The sequence below is a fragment of the Squalius cephalus genome, assembly GCF_949319135.1.
Source record: "Squalius cephalus genome assembly, chromosome: 14".
Taxonomy (NCBI): Eukaryota; Metazoa; Chordata; class Actinopteri; order Cypriniformes; family Leuciscidae; genus Squalius; species Squalius cephalus.
Window position 1 is genome coordinate 24900001 of NC_137135.1, and position 22015 is coordinate 24922015.

General features: G+C 38.0%; 1 protein-coding gene and 1 long non-coding RNA gene across 2 annotated transcripts in view; one reads left to right on the forward strand and one right to left on the reverse strand.

Moving 5' to 3' along the window:
- Positions 1-1102: 1102 nt before the first annotated feature.
- Positions 1103-22015, reverse strand: part of LOC307170923 — a 38606-nt gene continuing 17693 nt past the window's right edge. The window contains exons 2-3 of the long non-coding RNA XR_013823459.1: positions 6791-6875; positions 1103-1867 (exon numbers count right to left, since the gene is read on the reverse strand). This is a non-coding gene — a long non-coding RNA (uncharacterized lncRNA). The remainder of the gene's footprint in view (positions 1868-6790; positions 6876-22015) is intronic.
- tnmd (tenomodulin) overlaps positions 3930-22015 on the forward strand; it is a 44568-nt gene continuing 26482 nt past the window's right edge. The window contains exons 1-2 of the mRNA XM_079892231.1: positions 3930-4057; positions 6743-6883. Of these exons, the coding sequence (XP_079748357.1) occupies positions 4010-4057; positions 6743-6883 (189 nt within the window). The 5' untranslated portion in view covers positions 3930-4009. The remainder of the gene's footprint in view (positions 4058-6742; positions 6884-22015) is intronic.

The window sequence follows — 22015 nt, forward strand, 5'->3', positions numbered from 1 at the left end:
GCACTAAAAGACCGCTTTAAAACTTTCACAGAGACCTCAAACAGAAAGCATAAAGCCTGTCTTTAAATTTAATTTCGTTTTGTATTAATTGTATCTTAATTTTAAACAATGTTTCATCAAAAATAAATAAGAAAATATTAGAAAATATTTAATCAGGACATGGAGGCGACGGCGCCTGAACTGAAGCGCGTCTCAAATGAACCAAAACCTACCTGCCTCACAGACCTGAGACATATATAGAAAGCTTGAAACATCTATTTTTCTCTGCTGTTCTCTGCTTATGTCATCTGTATGAAATGTGTATTTCTCTCAGGCGCATTCACTACTGCTAAGATCGCAAGTCAGCATCATCAACTTCATCTTCAACTTCACATGTCAAATATCGGCCTGTTCACATCGGCCCTATTTTGACATCGGAACGATACCGATGTGTAAAATAAATGACCATATCGGCCGATATTATATCGGCGGCCGATATATCGTGCACCCCTAATTTAAAGTGTTTCTGTATTGTCTGTTTTGTGGGTCACCATTGTGCTGAAGAGTAGAGCCTGAGCTTCAGTCCAGCAGAAACACTGATGATATGCTGCATGTTGCTTTATTTAACAGACAGTAACTGTGTAGTTGCTGATGCAATGAAGTATAGTCACAGTAAATCATTCATGTAGTTAACAGCAAGAAATTCACTTTTTTCAGTGAGTGTGTTTGTTGGTAAAAATTCAGGAAATATATGTGAAATAACTGTTTCTGTGAAAAAAAATGAATGAAGATTTCTGTAAAAGTCTTTTGCACTTTATTTAAATTAGGATATTTTACATTCATTTTAGGTTTTTGTATGGCAGCCATTGCTGACAAGTCATTTGACTGTTTTTTATGGGTTTTTTTTTTTTACAATGAAGGTGTTTGATCGTAATAATTCAGGAAATAGCTGTAAAATAACTGTTTTTCTGTAAAACATTTGAGGAAAATTTCTGTAAAAGTTTGTTCCACTTTATTTAAATATTAACATTTTACTTTATTTTTACATTTTTTGTTTGGCCGCCGTAGCTGACAGTCATTGACCGTTATTCTAAAGATTTGATTTTTTACAGTGTAGTCTCTGTTGGCCGTGTGTGTGGGTGTTTTTTGTGAATCTTTGACAGAGGCAGCCTTGGCAATAGAAAAGAGAAGATGAGAAGAGGATGCTTTTGTGTTACATGAAGTTGAGTAGGAGAGCAAAGCTTCATCATAAGCAACTGAAACTCCATTTACAGTACAATCAGACATGGACAACCTGTTTGTGATTCAAGTTTAAGTAAACTTTTTTTTTATCATGGAGAAAATTCTGGGAGGAACTTAAGTTAGCATAGAAGGATAATAATGTCTGGCATCGACAAGCATGTGTTTGCAGATGGCAAGTAGCTGACGGATTTCTCAGAAAAAGCGTGGTTGTGTCTGTGATCCTATTAATTAACAACTCAAGACTGCAGTTCAAATAACAGTGCATGGAACAACAATGGATATAGTGATGATAACTTGATAATTCTGAAAAATAGCATTAATGCACATCAAGGTGAAAACCTTGGTGAAATGACAGTGTTCGGTTCACAGTTATGCCTTATTTGTCTGATTGGACATGAGAAATGCAAAGTAAGTCACCCTTTTTCTTCTTAATCAGAAATAATTGGTATGTCACCCCACTCTGTATATAGTGGCTGGTTTCATCTTCTGAACTGGCTGAATTTTTCATTGTTTTCTTTGGCCTTCCAATGTCATTCAGTGCTTTGAAGTGTTGTTTATGTTTTATTTTTATGGCTCAGAAAGCCTCCCTCTGCTGTCCCGAGTGCTGCTGGGTTGGAATGGCTGTCGTTGGGAGCTCCACTCAATTCTGTTGAAACAGATTTACAGATGAATTATGCAAAATGGAAATGCTAGTGTAATTTTAAAGATTTAGTCAAGCTGGTTGCAGAGAACCTGGATGACAAACTCAGTACCAATATGTACAAATATTAACCTAAAACTCTAGAGTTTGCAAGCACCTCAAATCTCTGCTCACATTTTGAAGTCGACTGCGATTTCTGTAAGGGAAGGCCTTGCTGTGCAACTTGTGAGAATTGTGCTCCTGAAGGCAAGTGGTCATTTTTATGTTCTCTTTAAAATGATTTAGGTCGCCTTTGCTGTTGAGAAGTGTTATCACAGAAGCTATGGGTTATAAATATCACAGCTTTTATCCATTATCCACAGGCCTCAGTGATACAGATCAATAAATGAATCGCTCTCTTACAGGGATATTGCATAAACTTTCTTTGACTAAAGTTTGTCAGTCAACATTCCGATCATAAGAAAAAGTTCATGCTGTTGATACTCGTGCTTACATTTAATAAGTATCCTGTTTTAGAATGAATTATTAAATATGGTTTCAAATTCAAAATGTGGGCTTGGAAAGTCCGTTTAAATCAAGGAAAGCAGAGTGCAATCTTTTGCTGAGCTTAACTCTGTTTTTCTCCTCTATGTAAACTTGAAACCCTCTTAAGGCGGGCATACACTGTGCGATTTTCGTCCGATTTTGAGCCGAATTCTGACTCGTGCGACTCTTTTTCGGGTCGGGACGATTTTCAGCTTTGTCGTGCGTCGTTTGTCGTGCAGTGTACACAGGGAAACGAGAGGCGATTAACCTCTCCCGACCGCCAATCGGATGGTCAGATGAATTTCTGTCATGTTAGAAATTTTGGTCGCTCCTCGTGACTATATCGCACAGTTGAAGCAGAGATACGAACCGATTGCCTTAAATTCAGTGTTTTTCCCTCACTGCGCCTGCGCGAAAACAGAAGTTTAACCATTTCATCTGCAGAAAAAAAAAAGAAAAAAAAAGGAAAAAAAAAAAAAGAAAGAAAAGAGGGAGATCTTTAAGTTTTGTAGTTCAAAATAGCTACAAATTACTGTTGCTTACCTCCAGTTCGTGTTGCAAAATGGACTAACCATTACACTTCTTCCAAGCCACCTGTGATGTACACTTTCTTCTTTTATTAATTTGTTAAACAATGTTTTTGAAATAAAGCTGTTTTTAATTTTCATTGATGAATTATTGCAGTGTTCACTTCAGACATATATAGACGGTTAATAATTAGTTATGTCAATAATTCATTGTAATCGACCTAAATGTTTTAGACAATTTTCAATGAGGAGTAAGCTTCTGTGTGATATTTTATTATCCTCACAGCGCGTTGGTTTTGCGGTGATGCACTATGAAATTATTGCGTGGCAATTTAACAGCCTATAACTTTAAAAATAAAAGTAGCCTAGGCCTTCCCTAATAATAATAATAATATACAATAATACTAATAATAATTTAATACATAAATTGGAAATGCTAAATCAGCTTGATATTGATAGCTGATGCTTGTTTTGACAATATCTCTGGATACATGATATCATCTATAGGCGCAACCCAGGGTTTATCTCGCTGATTCGTGCATATTTCACACGTATAGTGTGAGCAGTGAAGTCGCAGCTCGACGTTCGGACCGTATAGTGTGAGCACATAAATCCTGAGCTTTGGCTTTACATCGCATGCGATCTACTCGTTCAGTGTGAGTAGGTACCTTGGTGAAATCGCACAGACATCGCACAGTGTATACCCGCCTTTAGACATTTCAAGATGTGATTGTGTTGCCTACTAAATAATGATGGCCAAGTATGTAGGCCTATAGCTAATTAACAGTAACTATATAGACTGTAAAATGTGTCGCCTGACTAAATGGCACTAAAGAAGAAAAGTGGAAAAAAACCTGAGAGACCAATAATGCTCACATTAGCATAATCTCATTTAAAGATGAATTTCAGTACATTTGCTTTGACTAACCACAGTAGTTAAAGTTGTTCCATCCCCTCTGAAAGAGGAACCCTCCCTCTTGAACAGGCTCCCAAATTACCAATGGAATGAAAAGTTTGGCTCTTTGGATTTCAGTAAGAGGGACTTCTGGGTGGAAAAAGGTTTCCAGAGGAGATCATCTTTGCTCCAGCTACAGTTATGGAGAATAACCCTCACTTCAGCAGTCAACAAGTCCTTTGCAAAGATGTGAGTATTTCATGTGCATTTATATGCTATATAAAGTTAGATTTTTTTTTCTTCGAAATTTTTTCTAAAATCTCAAAGAAAAAAATCAAACGCAATGTTCTATAGGAAAACAATATTCAGACGGAATAATGATTCTCTCTTTAATGTATAAATATACACTAAACTAAATTTATACTATATACTATATGTAAATTTGTCGAAACACTTAAAATGTTTAGTAAAGATCATTTGTGAGTGGGAGATCTCAAATGAATTTTTAATTTGTGTTAAATTGCGCCTTTTAAAGGTTGTGATGTGAATTTCAGGTTGGATGAAATGTTAATCATTTCTGACTGCAAGACTTTTTGAGTGTTTAGTTTTCTGACTTGTTTTCTTCCTTTTCTCCAGTTGAGTGGCTCGCTGTATGGCTAGACGTTTACTACTGTGCAAATTATTCCACATGACTTATAATTAAGCAATCAAGATCATTTTCTCAACATTGTATATGCAATAATATGTCTGCTTTGCTGAAAATCAAGTGGGTGGATTTCTTATAGAAAATAATGTAACAACAAAATTATTAATATACACTTTCGGACTAGCATAGAGCCAGTGATGATAAATATAGATTTGTGCAATTGTACAACAGTGTGTAATTTCTTTTAAGAAGAAAGACCTCTATCGCCATCAATGATGTGAAATAACAGACAGATTAGAGGGGGATTCTGCTCGGTTTATCCTTTCAGATGAAAATTGTTTTAGTGCAACCGTGTCTGTTTTCCTTCCATCTCTCTTATTCTCTCTCTCTCCCTCCACATGTCCTCTCTCATCTCTCGGCCTCTTTTCTCGATCCCTCCCTCCCTCCCGCTTTGCCTCTCTCTTTCTCCTCTTCGCCCTTCCTCACTCTCTCTCTCTCTCATCAGCAGGGGGCCCTCGGCTCCCTTCTTCACCGTAGATTCGCACTCAATCCCGCTACAGCAGAATTGCCTCGCTGATTCTTAACCTTAAACCGGTTTAATACTGTTTTGCTGGCAGCCGTCTGTATATTTTCAGAGCCATTTATATTCCGAGCAGATGGAACGTTGTCCTCCAGTCAAGTTTCCACTGCTTATGCAACCTCTGGATTTCAGCACTATCTCTATTCATATTTTTGCTTCATGCAAGGGAAAATTCTTCTTCAGTGGAATTTTAGGCTTCTCTAATTGTTTGTCCTCATGTTTCCCGTCATGTGTAGTGAGAGGGCTTTAGCCTTGATTTTTTTAACAGGGTTCTCATGACAAATTCGATGTGAAACTGTCTTATTCAGCGCATTTCTAATTGTGCATACTTTTCAAGAAAATCTGTTTTGAAAGCCAGTGTATATATATATATATATGGTCTGATTCCTACAATCATAGTAGTCACCACCATGGGCGGGCTTCTGGGAATTCAGCCCCGAATGATTTTTATCATCTTGTCACAAATTTTGTCACAAATAAAATTATTCAGAGCTGCAGGCTGCTCTATAAATCAAATGTGGTCTTGCAAGCCACATTTTGACTGTTATGCATAAACTCTGCCGCATTTTGTTATTTATTCTGTCACAAAGCGAAAGAAATGATGACGCCGCTTTTTTAAGTAATCAGAGAAAACTGCGTTGACTTTGGTCCAGCCAGATATCTTGTCAAAGTAGAGAATATTTTAGAGACATAACTCTGAAAACAAAGCAGAACATACATTGATAATACAGCAACTATATTTGTATATTAGAACTCGTAAACAACACATGCCGACTCAACACAAAAATGCTAATGAAGACCGGGTAACACTTTATTTTGATGGTCCCTTTTGAACTTTCTGTTGACTATAAGTAACTTTGCAACTACATGTCATCTAACTCTCATTATTAGTAGACTGTCTGCTTAATATCTGCTAACTCTTTATTATGATGCTCCTCCAGCAGACATTATACTGACTATAATTAACTTTGCAAGTACGTCAACTTATTCTAACCCTAACCCTACCAGTCTACTAATACTCTACTGACACTCTAATAAGAGTTAGTATCCATGTGTTAAAGGGACCATCAAAATAAAGTGAAAAAAAGAAAGTGAAACCGAAGATCGGATCGTAAAAAGATGAAAGGGAAGAAAACTATTGCATTTTAAAGTTGTGAAACATTTAAACATTTTTATTATAATAAAGTGCGTTATTCAATATTTCAAAAAATTAAACCATGCACATTGATAGAGGTCTGGGCTATAGACCTACGCTCTGAATATCCACTGAGCCTAGAACCGCACATGGTCACCACTGCTATTTCTGTTCTTAAGCTTCTGTTTCGGCTAGAGACATTTGCTAATTGAAGCTTGTTCCTCCATATTTCATAATTCTGATTGGCCATGTCCTGAGAGATAGTGGAGCACACTACTGTGAATAGTAAGCTTTTAGACTCTCCCTCCTGGAACTCAGCCGGAACAAAAGCCTTTCTTTATTAATTTGCGGCCATAAGCTCCGGGAATTTAATCGAACAGACGAACTTTTAATTTGGGACAATTTTAATAAATGTGACCTTTTGTTCTACATCCCGGAAGAATTCAAATTGCCCTTGTGATTATTTCTTTCTCAGTTGAGCACTGTGGTGCAATACATTGAACTTGTGAAACCTTTACATGGAATCACATCATATAAATATACAGATGTACAATAATGTGAATGTTTTTATAGGTTGAGCTGGGGAAAGAGAGGGAAAGAAAGGCCAGGTATCACTCTTACCAGTGTGCAGCCATCATTCTGAGTGTTGTATTCCTGATACTGGCCCTCTGTATCTTCAGTCTGAGATATATATGGAGCCCAAACCCTGGGAAGGTAAGAGAAATCCAAATCTATTGTGCAGACCAAGAGATATTACTGAGAATGGTGCATGGCTGTGGACTAATTAGGAAATGATTAGAATAACAATCGTGGAATGGAAATGAAAGACACAGAAACATCTGCACACACTGTTTAGTATTCTTGGAACTGACTGAATCCAATCTTGATTTCCTTGGCATAAACAATAGCATCACAGAGTTGGAGAAAATGCCAGAATGAATAGAAAAATACATATTACGTTTTACATAATAAGATTGCAACAATAATCGGAACTGCAAAACATAGATATTAAACATTATAATTTTCCAATTCTTGTTGATTCTCAGAAATGGTCAGCATGTAAGTAATTGGCAATACCGATACCGAGTGTCAACAGATACGCAAACCTTATGCTTCGGTATACTACGTTATGCATAAATTCTCCCAGAGGATGTTACTCGTTTAACAGCCAATTCTTTTAGCACATTTACTAAAGCTCCAGTCTAATTTCTGCATCAGATATTTCACGCTCCAGCTTGAGGAGTCATCAGTTTGAGCAGCAGAACCAGTGAAGATTCTCACAGGGCATGTAATGGGCTTAATGACACTGGAAGTCTGGGCTGTAGAGTTCAAGAGCGAGTGCTCACACTCTCAAACTGCTGCGGTCGGCTAACTAAAGGCCCGTGTAGTCACTGATATCCAGCAACGAGCAATATAATGGAGCTTTAAAACACAATGATAGGCCTAACTGTTCAGGGGTCTCTTCTCAAAAGCAGTCAGGGGTAAATGTGTGTGTGTGTGTGTGTGTGTGTGTGTGTGTGTGTGTGTGTGTACACAGTATGCCTCAGGTGCTGACATCAACAAGGAAACCTGAATGTGCAACTATTGCAGCTCTGGGCATCACAATTCTGCAGCTTAGATATGAATTTTTCAAACCAACACTGCATATTTAATAAGCCACGCCTCGCCTTATTTAGACTTGATGAAAAATGAAATGTTTCTCGCTTTCCTTATTTTGCTAGATAAGACATCATCAATTATTCCCATGCTCTTAAAAGGAACAGCTCCTGACAAACTAATTAGAAGTCAATACATCAATAGAGCAGGAGATTGTCTTTGCCAATCCCTCCATGTGGCAGCAGGGAGAGGCAAAGCGGTCTCCTGTGTCTAGCTCTGCATAAACTGTTGTAGAAAGGTAATTTGCTCTCCATATTGTATTTCAATATGACATGGTAACCACTTGGGAACTTCTTTTAATTACTTACAAACATATGTTGTTACAGAAGCCCCGGGAAGATAAAGAGTTAGCCATCATTCTCTACGCTACTATGTGTTTAAGAGGGGCTGCATGTTGTCCAATGGCGCCATCATGTTTTTTATGTCCTAATTATTGTTCTCTTGGTTCCTGTGGGATTAGATGCCTGTCATATCACCTAATAGAACTGAATTTAAAGCAATTGCCTTTAAAACGACACACATAGTAGCACTGACTGCTGCACTTTTTTAAAAACATCTGCTGCAGTAAACTGATGTCATCAATTTTCCTGACCTTTCTGAAAGCCTGTTGTCTCTTAAGGAACCGTGGTTGACAGACACGCGTGCAGCAGCCAAGCCGAATACTTTCAGGCTCCCTTATCAGGCCTGAACCACAGGCGTCTGTCATATTGATCGTGGTGTCGGAGAACACCTCGAATAGATCACACGAACAGCGGCGGAGAGGGGCTGTGAAATTGCCTTCGCCGCACACGTCTGTCAGGCTCACGAGACGCCCCCCATTATTCAAGCTGAAATTACTTCGCTCACCTTGTTGCTATGTTGTGTTTGCAAGCCAGCCTCGCAAAATGTGCCCCCAACCGCCTCTTAAGGACTTCTGTGTCCTGATGTGTATCTTAATGAACACAGTTGCACCTGCTCTCCAGTAATAGTGGCAGGTGCCGGGCAAAGAACGCCCCCCCACCGAGCAGCTTTGTTTACTAGACATGTACAGCAACCTGTTTTTTTTTCTTCTTTTTGGACTGTTGTGTTGGTTGCAGAACCTGATTTCACCAGGTGTGATATTTTCCTGGATGAACATCTCTGTTGATCCTGGAACAACATTCCAATCAACAAATCAGATTTGAGAGACAAGTTTAAAGTTTAAGTCAAATTTTGGCTTACAACCTGGGTTAGGTGCTTCTATATCACCTGCATCTGTTATTCACCCATCATTTCCCTCTGATTTTAGGGATAACTTATATGTAGGGTTATGTTTGGGGCTAGGAAAAAGGGTTAGGACAAAATTTTCGCCAGGAATGTTGTTCAAGGATCAACAAAATATGTTGACCCATGAAACACGTCGAATTCAGCAAAATCAGGATGTGCGTGTTGGTCCCCTCACAAGAAAAGATGGATAGACTCCAGAAAGGCATGATGGTGGCACTGTCGGCTTTCTGAAAGCGGTCCTAAAATAGCCCAAATCTTTATCCACCTTCTCTCTCTACATGGAAAATCCCCAGGTCTTCAGATCTTGGGGGAGAATAATTTCAGCAATGAAGCGGACTGGCCAATCCGTGCAGCTGCCTTTGGAAGCACCTCCATACGGGTGGTGCTTTCGGGTATGCAATTTTCTTTTATTTTACTCATCAGACTCATTTATTCACTTATGAGCTTGTATTTTTACTGGGCTTACGCAATAGTCTCTGACCTCCACCTGGCTGAAGCAAACTGTTCCCTTGTAAAGGAGAGGCAGGGACACATGACATATCCGCTCGACACAGTCAGGGGCTCTCAGGTGGACTGTGAATGCTTGTAGAAGTGTTTTATATGTTTTCAGGTGCTCCCCAGGATTCCTGTTAATTATTATGAACAGAAAAGTGAGAGCCTGTGCAAAGGTAATAAGTCTGTAGCTATTTTTGATGTTTTTTTGACATGTCATATCAGGAACAATGACCTCATAGACAAAGACAAGCAAGAACAAACAAAATTCTAATTTATAAAGCAAAACAAAAAAATCATATTAGAATAACTGTTAATTTATAAACAAAAATGACTGTCAACAGCTTGACTTTAAACAACAAATTGTGTGCCAGTTAGTCGAATTGAGGTAGAAACCAGGATGGAGAATTGTAATTTGAATTTGAATGTTACTATTGAAATTCAAAGAAATTGTCATTTTGACTAAATAGCAATGTTTGTGAAAACAAACTTTGAATGTTGGCTTGACAACTCCTTAAGTCTGAGGCTTCATACGCCTTTCAGAGAGCGAGAGAGAGACTTTATTTCCCAGAATGCAATTCCTTGACTTTCTCTGAAATACAATTCAGTAAATTACTCTTCCTGTTATTTCATTCAAATTTAGCTTTAAATTTCAAGTGGACTAACAATTTAAATAATTAAATGGGTTTATATTCATTTAAGTTTAAATGTTATCACATGCATATAAATCACTGTACATTTTCTTGTTCTTTATTATGATTCACACCAATTTCACATGCTCCCAACAGAGAAATTGTCATGATGTCATGGTCATTCGTTGCTCTGGCAACAGCTGAACTGCCAGCAGCTCCACAGCAAAGTCATATTAACATCAGTAAAATTTAAGAAAACTCAAATAGTACTTTAGATAGACAAACAGAGATTCTGGAAGTACACATTTACAATGACGTTATTGGTCTTTGCAAGCAAAACACATAAAATATTCTCCACTTCATTATGGACGTGTGCTACCCATTTCCCTTACCCTCCATTGCCTCTTTCTCTTTCCCATCAAGACCCTGTTCCCCTGAAAATCAGAGAACAGAACATGGATCAGTTCTCTTTCTCTTCCACAATTTAGATTCTGATTGAGCTTTCACATCCTGTTTCGATTCTACACAGGGTGCCAAGAACTAGTCCTGCCACACAGCTCTCTAACAAGAGAAAGAAATTTCATCAGATTAACTTTCCTGAAACCCCTCTTAACACCACCCAGATCCACGGAATGTGCCTCATTATTTCAAATGGATTAAGGGTTAAATCTGTCAGCCAGATATGGAGTTAAATTCACAGTCATTGAGATGTGGCCAGCAGTTGAGGCGAAATTCCCATTCTGATGTTAGATCGGTTTCTGAATTATATCAATATAACCAGCTTAAAAATGATTGGTCACATTGGTCACATTGACTCAGTCACCAATCAATGTGATGACATTGTTTTGTTTTGTTGCTTAAACGTGGCAGTTATCAAAGGTAGTTTCCCAGAATACCTCAGCAGATGTGCTTTTGTTAGTCATTCAGTGTTAACAGCCCTTTGGGGGGATCCTGCTCGATTCAGTGATAAAATATTAAACACAAAGATGATTGGCATCTCCTAGTGGGAGCTGAATGATTTCCAATGAGAGAGGCAATGCTTGCAAAGTATTGACCTTCATACTGGTCGAGGGCTGACGTGTTGTTAGAGTCATGCCTTCAAATCGTCAACATCGAAATTATAGCATAAGAAAATGTTCATAATGCTGGCAAATAATGGATTTTTCATGACCTGTTGAAAGCATGAAGCATTTACATGACACCCAAAAAAACAAAACTGACATTAACAAGAGGCATCAAATAGAAGTGTGTAAATAAAACATCACATTGCAAGCTTTTCACTTGACATAGCAACAATCTCACCACCAGACACCTTGAAATTGATCAGTGCATAATTTATCTCTTCAACATGTTGTATATGAGGCAATCTGCCTCAGTTTTTAAATGAAACAGAAAACAAGAAGCGACTGTCTATCACATAACAATGAACTACTTTCATTTTAGTTTAATGTTTAAAGAAATGGGAATATGTTCAGCTTGTTTCGAAGACACAACCCCACCAGCGATGTTTACCCATAGGCAGAATTTGCGGGTGGGACACCACTTTTTGCCAGGGTTGATATTGTCCCTACCACTTTTTGAAACATCTCACTGCACGGATATACCTACATGAAACATCTCCATTTGACTAGCATAGCATTCCTTTAGTTCATTTGTTTAATAAGAGTCGATCTGGCCCTGAAATGTGTTGTGTTTCAAACCATGCTGAGCGTTCGTTGCTGCTGTTATCAGTGGCGGAAAACAACAGTGTTCTCTTGGCACCCGTGCACTCCACACAGACAAGCGCTTCAATCTATAGCTCAACTCCGTTGCAAAGACTATCTATTCATTCTTGTAAAATCACAAAACAAAATGAGAACAAACGTGTCGATGCTCTTGACACAATCACTGATGAACATCTTTGGTCTTAATGGAAAAAGGGTGTATTAGAACCCAGAACCTCTCTGACACGCTCAACAAAATTCTACCACCAGACCATTAAGGTATACAAGTATTTTATGAGAATCTATGCGTTTATTCACTGATGTGAAGAATCTTGGGACTAACAAAACAATAGTACATGTAGGAATGAAACTATCACATTAAATATAGTCTCTGCCTCAGACGTCACACTCACGGACTGCTGGCTGAACATCTGATTCATGTGGTACACTTAACTGGAAACACTTTAGGATTTTCAAAGTCGTCATCTGATTGGTTGAATTCTACATGATGTCTGGGAGACGTGTGTATTGTGTTCTTTAATGGTCCACCTGGAAACAAAGATGCCGTGATGCCAAACCCCCTCATGGAAGAAGAACGCTGTCATGTTTACAAGTGTGACAATGAGCGCTTTTAAGTATCAACTACCGCATTGTTCAGAATAAGAAATCTTAGAAATACATCTGAAAAAAAAAACGGGTTTGTCTTATATTCAGGGTCTAGACTTTTACATGTCAATAAACACCCGCAACAATAGGTGGTGCCAAATACATGTAAAACGAGTGTGCTAAGAAATACAGTGTGTCAAAGTGTAATGTTAGAAGAGCGCAAGCGCAAAAAGACAATCTTAAAAACGCAAAGTCAAAGAAAAGCTTACCGTATAAGAGCCGCGTGACTCATGTTTGTGTGCCATGCTGACAGGACCAAACTTCTGATTTTAAAATGTAAGACGGTACCCAGATTTCAATAAATACAGTAAGATTTCACTTCTACTGTTAATAAAATGTTGGTAGGCTACATGGTTACACTCAATGCAAACTTTTCACTATGAGATGGATAGCCTTATTGTTATATAATTTAGATGTTAATAAGGTAAATGCTGGATTTGTGTGTAAAATTCACAGTATAGACTTTTTAAAATGCATCCAAGAGTTTTACACACCAGTCTGTTATTGTAAGGGACATCAAAGTTCAATTTTTACACCCCTAAACATGACTCGGAACAGAACGAACTGTGATTGGTTGCTTTACATGTCAGTCAGACGGCATCTGGGCGGTTCTTGGCCAGTGAAATTGCTATGTAGTCCAGACCTTCTGCTGTCAATCTGGCTATGCAAGACTACGTTAAACAAATTAAACTCAATGTATCTACTACTGAAATTGATTTCTGGACATTGTAATGTTATTTTTTCTGCAATTGTTATTGTTGATAAATAAAATCAAGCAATAGGTATGGCATCTCATCAAAACATAGATAAATTGCTCCAGAAAACACAAATAATACTGTTACGTGCATGTTTGCACCCTAATAAGCTACATAAAGGAGTCAAAATGCACAAAAAGCTTGATTAGCACATTACTGGTTCAATTAAATATGTCAATCTTTTATCTAACTCCTCACCACTGAGCTTCCGGTGAAGGGGAAATTTGATTTGCAGAACAGCAAAGATGAGGTACATTGAATAGCACCAATGACCTTGCAGATATTTTCAACAAGCTTCTGGAATTTGAAATGATTTTGATCAGTAATGTCAAGCTCATTCATCTACTAATGACATAGCCAAAGTTTGTAAGAAGAGTAAACATGAGGTGTTGATTCGCTCATGCACTACACCTAGGTCTATCATTTTGCTCTCTGCTTATAGAGGCATTGACGGTAGACAGCGAAATCAAGTCAATTTAGCTCCTGAAAGAAAGTCATTTAAAAAAACCTCAAACAGTGTCGCTATTTGCAGTAAACACAGATGTATTCCGCAAGCCAAGGTTAATACTGAATACGGCTCCCCAGAAAGCCTGGCTGAGAGTATTAGCTTATTTTCAATAAGCTTTGAACATGCTTTGAAACTCCTCATCATTTAATAACTGGGCATGTCATTTACAGATTTTAATGAGGCAAAATGATGAAACATTAAAAGATATCTGATTGCATTGGGAATGTGAAAAATAGCTGCATGCATGTATAATACATTAGCTACATGTGCTATATGTGATAAAGTGACAGTCAGAGAGCTCTCTGCTTCCTTATCCACTTGAAATCCTCAGTAAGTGGAGGACTTTGTGAACCAACTTGCTCTGCATTATACCGGAAAAAAATAGCTGCTAGACTGAGGTGCGAGCAAATAGCGAGAAAAAAATGCAAGAAACACTTCATGATTAATGCCCGGGGAGGGCTGTGACACGTTAAACTCAACCAGTTTTTCAACTATGCATTCAGTATATGAGAAATCATTGCTTTTACTGAAAGATAAAACACACAAATGAAAGGGGAGAACATTTATGGATGCATCATACTTTTCTAGTTGTGTATTCGATCATGAACATCAAGTGCTACTTAGACCATGTTTTACTAAATACATGCATCAATAAAGAAATGCCTTTAATTTAGCTAACATTAACTTTAGAAACTACTGTACACTTTTGGCAGAAATATCAGATTTGTGCAAATAACATAAACATATGTATTATTTTATTATTAATTAATTTACTTTACATGTATTATATTTACATATATTTATTTAAAATGTATTTATTAGTTTGAATGATTTTATTATTTTACCCTTTTGTGCGATTAATTGTATACTTATTGTGAAATTGAGCATACACCATTTATCTTGTTTAACACGTTCACTTTGTCATCATTTGCTATTTCTTGCACTATTTCTCACTTGGAGACTCCAGAGTGTGTGTGTGTGTGTGTGTGTGTGTGTGTGTGTGTGTGTGTGTGTGTGTGTGTGTGTGTGTGTGTGTGTGTGTGTGTGTGTGTGTGTGTGTGTGTGTGTGTGTGTGTGTGTGTGTGTGTGTGTGTGTGTGTGTGTGCATTTTTATACAAAGTTCTGTCATTAAACTCTAGATGGTGCAGGTTGATCCTTAACTTACTTTGTTAGCGATCACACCGTTATGTACCTAGCACAGCTGATTGGTCACTGTAGCATCAGCAGCCAACATTCAAATACTTGCCATTGTTTGTTATTAACAGTCAGCAGCGCGCTTTCAGAAACTCTCCACCTTCCCCAGCTCCACCTGTATAGATCTGCTATGTGGGTTATTTCATGTACGTTATACTGTACGTGCAGCAGCAGCAGCGTAGCAGATCTATTCCGCCAAGACCAAATACCTTAACATCACCATTCCCATGCAAATCTTTCCGAGAGTTGAGACAGAAATGTGTATAAATATATACGTGTGTGTGTAGTATACACACATAAAGATATATATTACACACACACACATATACATATATATATATATACATATAAACTATACATATATAAACTGTATATATATCCTATATATATATAAAATATACAAACACATAAACAAAAACTTATATAAGTTAGATTTATAGATATTTGTTTTGTGTTAGAATTGATTTAACAGCACACAAAAAAACATTACAGAATTTTTTATTATTATTATTATTATATTTTATTATTTGTACAGTGCAACAGCAAAGAACATGTTTACATTTTAGACAAGTCAAGTTGCGATAGCGAACAGGACCATGCTTGTGTATCGAAGTAACGAACTCACTTACTGTATCACTGTTACTGTTACTGTATGACTCCTTTACATCACCGCATTTGTCTTTACCTTGATTGCAACCCTCATCCATCAAAACATCACTAAAGTTTGGGTAGAGCTATAATCTGGTCATACAGCGGTGGGATGAACTTAGTTCAGTCTGTATTTGACACAGCATGATGTGTGGGCTCGTGCTCTTCAGAAACAATGACAGAGCTCGTGTTTTAAAGCGAAACACACTCTGGAATGAATAATTCACTGAAAACGCTACGCAAGTCTCTGTTCTCTCTGCCATCTCTGATATAATCAGCCTAATTTCCTTTACATTATCGCTGTTTGAATGAATTCGCTTAGCTTACTGTATAATTGGACTGAACACTTTCCCGGAGTATAGCGGCTCAAAATGATCTGATCGCAAACAGAGATCGGAGAGATCGGTTTAAAGGGTTTGAATAGAAATTTTAGCCTACCTGGGTTACAGGTGCTTGTGCCATTGTAGATGCTATCCACTTCTAAGATCATCAAACTGTGTGACGTAAATTAAGTTAATGACGCAATATATAATACTGATAAAATAATCAATTGATCACAAGTAATATAGTTTCTAAACCACATATTTTTCATAGCAATTAAGTTTATCTAACCTTGGTAATGCGATATACATGTTTTTCACTGATCTTAGTAAAAGTAGGCTACAGTTAAACTATGGTTACTAGAAATAAGGAAAACCATTGAAGTTCCATTCGGCTAGTAACATTAGGAGCTTAATAACTTGACATTCTATCGCAGATTTTAGATTTGTATTCTGTCCACTACTAAACTGATCCTTCAGATCACAACTTCTGGTGAATTTACATTTGAAGATTTAGTGGGAAATCTTGGCAAGCATTTGTTTCCATCCTTTTTATGTAGATCTATGTCTTGAGCTAAGCTTTAGAGACCAAAATAAACTGCTGCCCCTCCGATCACCCAAGGCAAAAGCACAGAGACCAGAATGTTGTTACTATGCGAGAGATACATGATGACTCCCATCACTGGGGCTTTGCAGCAGCAGTAATGCTTGAAAAACACTTTGAGAGCAGAGCGATTCTAAAGCTCTCTGGTCTCAACACTTGCCTCAGGTCTCCCTGCTTGCCACATTGCAAGATGGAGTATCAGATAAGTAAAATTCTGGTTTTAAGACAAGAGCTCCCATGAGATCTTTGAATTAAGCGTGGCTTACAAAATAAATGATTTTAGGAGGGAAAAGATGTTGTCCAAACACCATTTTCTATTATATAACCCTAAAAATTCCAGGTTCTTCTGTTAGATTTTCAGTCAAGCTGTTGTGCTGGCTACACATAGCAGAGTTATTTTGCATTCCTTTTCATACAAATTAGTGAACTAAAATGGTTGTACTAAAAAAAAAAAAACCTCTAGTTTCTTGACATTAGTCAATGGTTTTAATTGAAAACAGCTTAATAGTTATCCTCTAATGAAAGTAAACGGGTAGCAATTTGAAAATTGTATATGCAAAATGGCAAGGCAATATGTAAAATGGCAATGTATTTCTGTATTTAAATTTACATTTTCCATTCCAAATGTGCAACGTTTGGAGCAAAATGCTAATTCAAATTCAATAATATAATTTACATTTGCTATTTCCTACACTTGTTTTAACATTTATTTTAAACATATTAACATTTTATAAGTTGCAAAGTGAAAATGTATTACGGAAATTATTAGATATGTTTAATATGTTCAAGCAAAAATTGTAGCAAAATTATCATTTAAATGGTTTTCTTTTTAATTGCATTTACACTCACAGTTAAGACACTTACGATTGCATTTTCATTATATTTACATGTCCCGCAACGGAATTTGAAAATGCAATCTGAGCTGATCATGTCCCTGCGGGCGGGCGGGCCCCGTCAATCATTACATCAACTCAGGGCCAGGTGTTGGCGGAAACATGGCAACGATGGGTTTAAACATCAGACTTATTTTTTCTATTAATAATAATAGAAATTATTATTATTATTATTTATTATTAGGCCTATTATTAGTCTTTGGCTATTAACAGCGATACATTTACTGACAGATGAAGTGACATGTCAAAGTTCCTGAAGATTATTCACGTCCGTCCATGATAGAACCAGTATGTTATTAGAAACATAGATATGGTTAGAAGAACTTCTCACAGAGAACGCACCTGGTGCTCGTGCACCTTATTATTATTCTAAGATTTTTGCTTCACATGTTAAACATATCTAATCATTTCTGTAATACATTTTCATTTTGCAACTTAGAAAACATTACAATATATGTTTAAATTATGTTAAAACTAGTGTAGGAAATAGCAAATGTAAATTATATTATTGAATTTCAATTAGTATTTTGCTCCAAACATTGCACATTTGGTATGGAAAATGTCAATTTAAATACAGAAATTAATTTTATATAAATTGAAAATTGCTACCCATAAGCTTCCATACTCCTCAGCCAAGCTACATTTCTTTTCTCATTAGCGGCTAATGCTGTTAATCAAATTATCCTGTGCATCTGAAAGCTTGAAAACACTCTCACTGCTCTCACATGCAGTCTGAATGCCACTTAGCCACAGGAGTATTGAAAGTCTTCAGTCAGTTTAGTCATTTTTAGTGAGGCTGAGAAACAATTAGGGTCATCATGTCCTCTCCCACTGTAAGATAGGTTACTTCCCGCAGCTACATGGCTCTGGACCCAGTGCTTCAATGGGCATTTAGCTCCATATTTGCCGATGCAAAATCTGTTATATATTCACAACAATGTACCAGAGTGTGCCAGCATTTTGAGCAGTGTTTGATGAATATTTCATGCGGTACCCTGTACCCTATTATGACGGAAGATTGGCCTGCATTCTAACACTGCGCGGCCATTCAGAGGAACAATCAATTATAGGAATCATCATGTGTTTTTCACTCGTACAGCAGTCGCTCAAACCTCGCAAAGAAAAGAGAGAAAGAGGAGGAGGAAAAAAAGTTTGAGACTTCCCAGTATTCTAGGCAAAGGTCTTTTGTAACCTCTTGGAGGTTTTATTTATAAACTCCACATCAGTTGTTTCCACCCTTCAGTACAGAGATATCAATCACGGCTGTGAGCAGAAGCTTGGGAGTGTTGCATCACCCAATGTCCTGACAATGTTCTTTTGTCCTGTTGAAAGGGCTTTAGTTTATTTCCTAGGGGACAAATGTTGGAAAAAAAAAAAAATTCCAAAGAATAACAATGTACCAAAACACATCAAAATATGCATGTTGATCTCTTTTAACCTATGTCTAAATATAACAAAAATGCAAGTTTCATGACTCTGATATCACTTTTTAAGCCAGAGTTAACCCAACCAGAAGGGTATTAAACGGCACTTGCTTGTTGATTTTTAACGGATCATAAAAGCAAACAATGATTCAAAGTGCAACGTCCCAGTCCCTGAGCCTGCCTTACAATTGCGTGCTGACTAGGGAGAAAACGCAATTGCTCCCAATGCTCCACGGCCTCCCTCCCTCCTGAATATAGCTCTATTACCCGCACAGTAGCTCAGATCAAAGTGATTTATCGCCAGTGAGAGCTCAAGTTGTTTAAAATGGCTAGTGCGATTAGTCATGTATGTGCTGGCTCTGAAGAAAGGGATCGGGGTGCCCCAGCAAATTAAAAGCAGCTGCAGACGCGAGTCTACCACGGCAAGGTGGTCATACGTGGCAAACGATCGAGACTCGCAGGGGATCCGGGCGGAGAAAATGGGTCATTGCACTCCCTTCGTGGTGAGGCCCTCGCCTGTGAAGGAATTCTCAGTGAACCTCTGGAGTATAAGTATAGAGGAATGAGCTTGCAGCTCTCAAACAATTGAGCTGCTGAAATTCCTTCTCTATAATTGCTTGCAATTATGCATTTAAAATTCCACTGAGAGTTCAGTTCTAGCTATAAAGAGGCATTTTAAGTCAATTGAACAATTTACAGTGCCTAAGATGTGAAGTATACCGTGTGAGTTATTACATTTGTATTGTCTGCATCAGACGGTACACAGCGTTAAGAAATATGTTCTGCATTACTGCATCACTCTGCGTCCACTAATGTGATTTGTACTGCGATGAGTGCCAGCCCACTCTCCATTGTTTATTATTTGTGGTGCACATTAAACGTAGCTAGTTATAGACGAGCAGTGATTCATATCCCTTCTGTTCTGCATCCAAAATGTCCGCAAGGGAGCTCACTTCTATTTTTAATAGTTCGCTGTGGCTTCGGGTAAAGCAAAAGTTGATTTTAACTTTGCTGTTGACAGAGTTATAATAAGAACTGAACGAGGCACAAAAGAGCCTTAAAAACAAGATGCTCTTGGCCTCTGTTCCTTATGTAAATGGCTGTAATTAAACGTACCATAATAACAACCTCGTGTATTTTCACGGCATGTTTTTTAAAGTCTCATCTGAGGTAGCCATTATTTTCAGATGTGCTTTTGATGCTGGGCCTTTCATTTGAACAAACAAGACCTTTGCGGGTTAGCATTGCTGCTAGGCTACAAAGACATTGAGACCTCCCAATTTAGCCAGATGTAGACCGACCTTTGGTAGTATTTCTTAAGATGATAAACTATAACCTGACAAAGAAAGCGAATGGTGCTCCTTGAGGAATAAATGTCACCTATTAGCTAGTGACCATCATTTTATTCCATTTTCAAAATAGGCGGCTGTCGAGAAAGCAACTGCTTGTCTTCATCGGACATCTCCAGATGCTGTGCTAAATGCATCTGGCAGCCCTGAAAGCATTCCCTTCGCATTTATCTTAACTGTAATAGTCATACAGCCTGACAAGCCTTGTCATCGGTGTCTGCTTCTATAATTCCTTTGTCTCTGAACAGCAAAAAATAAATAAAAAAAATAAAAAAATCATATTTGCCTTTGTCCCCAAACCAAACACAAACAGAGTGAGAGGTCTGCGGCTAATACCTGAAATCTGAGGCTTTTGATGGGAGAAATAAATGGAACAGGAAAGACATTTGCATTTCATAGAGATGAACCTGTGATGGAAATGAACCCGCTGTTATCTGCACCATTCAGGGCAGATAAAATGGAGTCAGACCAGATCAGGGCGGTAATGAAGAGCCCATCAATGGGCGAATTGTTATCTTTAGCGCACGTTGAAATGAGAATATCATTTAATTCCTAGAATAATAACTACACAGTAGCTCACACAGTGGCTTTTGACATGCATTGAGCACATGTGAATGCCATCTGCACCGCTGTCTCCAACTGATCTGGAGAAGTTATTTCCTGAGGGGATCTTCATTTTTCAGCAATATACCCTGGAGTTTCTTTATTCTTTCTTTCTTTCTTTAGGGTGTCTCATTTTTTAGAGAATCCAGCTTTCATTATAGCTCATACACTAGTGTCTCTTCATCTTTTCTATGAGATGAAAGCCAAGCTGTCGATCGAATGAAGGGTGTCTTTAATTTTCCTTAAGGCAAAAGAAACCGAAGGAAATAGGTTGTAAAAGTGGCAGTGTTGCTGTGAGGGCTGTTGTGACAGTTGCAGCTGTATTCGTTTTGAATATGTAAGAAAAATTTACTTCTTTTTCTCCCCCCTCCTAAAAAAAAGTGGAAAAAAAGAGATAGGAAAGATAGGGGGAAAAAAACTCCTCTTATAGCAACATTTCAGAGGGGAGCTCAACCCTTTAGGGAGGAATTTGCTCTGCTCATGTGACTACCCATGTGAATAGTAGTTGTTAAATCATCATTTGCGGGAGTGCAGGGAGCATGTGGAGAGCGGGGTTGCTGGAGAGAAGCAGAGGAGAAGAGACGAACGCACACCCTGCAGGTGATTCACGTATTTCAACCAAACCAGAACAATATCTACAGCTGTACTCATGCTTTCTGCGTCAAAGTACTACATTTCAGTGCTGACTGAAAGCCAGTTAGTGTTTATTTTGTTGGGTGGCATCTGTCAGCCCTCGAGTCTGATGGATTTTTTCTCTCACTTTGTACATCTAGAACAACACCAAACCCATAATGCACAGAAATAAAATAGCAATTCTGAAAGGAATATGGATATTCCTGAGGCACACACTGAAAAACAACTCAATTACCCGAATTTATTCAGCCACAGACAGGCTGGCAACATGGCGGTGCTACTGACCCTGGTACGTCTCAGCAGGGTAAGGACACAAGTGAAGTCATCGTCTCACTTCTGAATGACAGCCATCATGTTGTGCTCTGACGGGCGGTCATATCTCTAGGCCCTTAAGGACAACAAGGGGACACGCTGTCATGAGCATACTAGCCTCTCTCCTCCACTCACCTGTGACAGTGTCTGGACGACCTTTAACGCACGTCCTCAGGGGACCAGTAGGGCACGATGATGCAAAACACTCA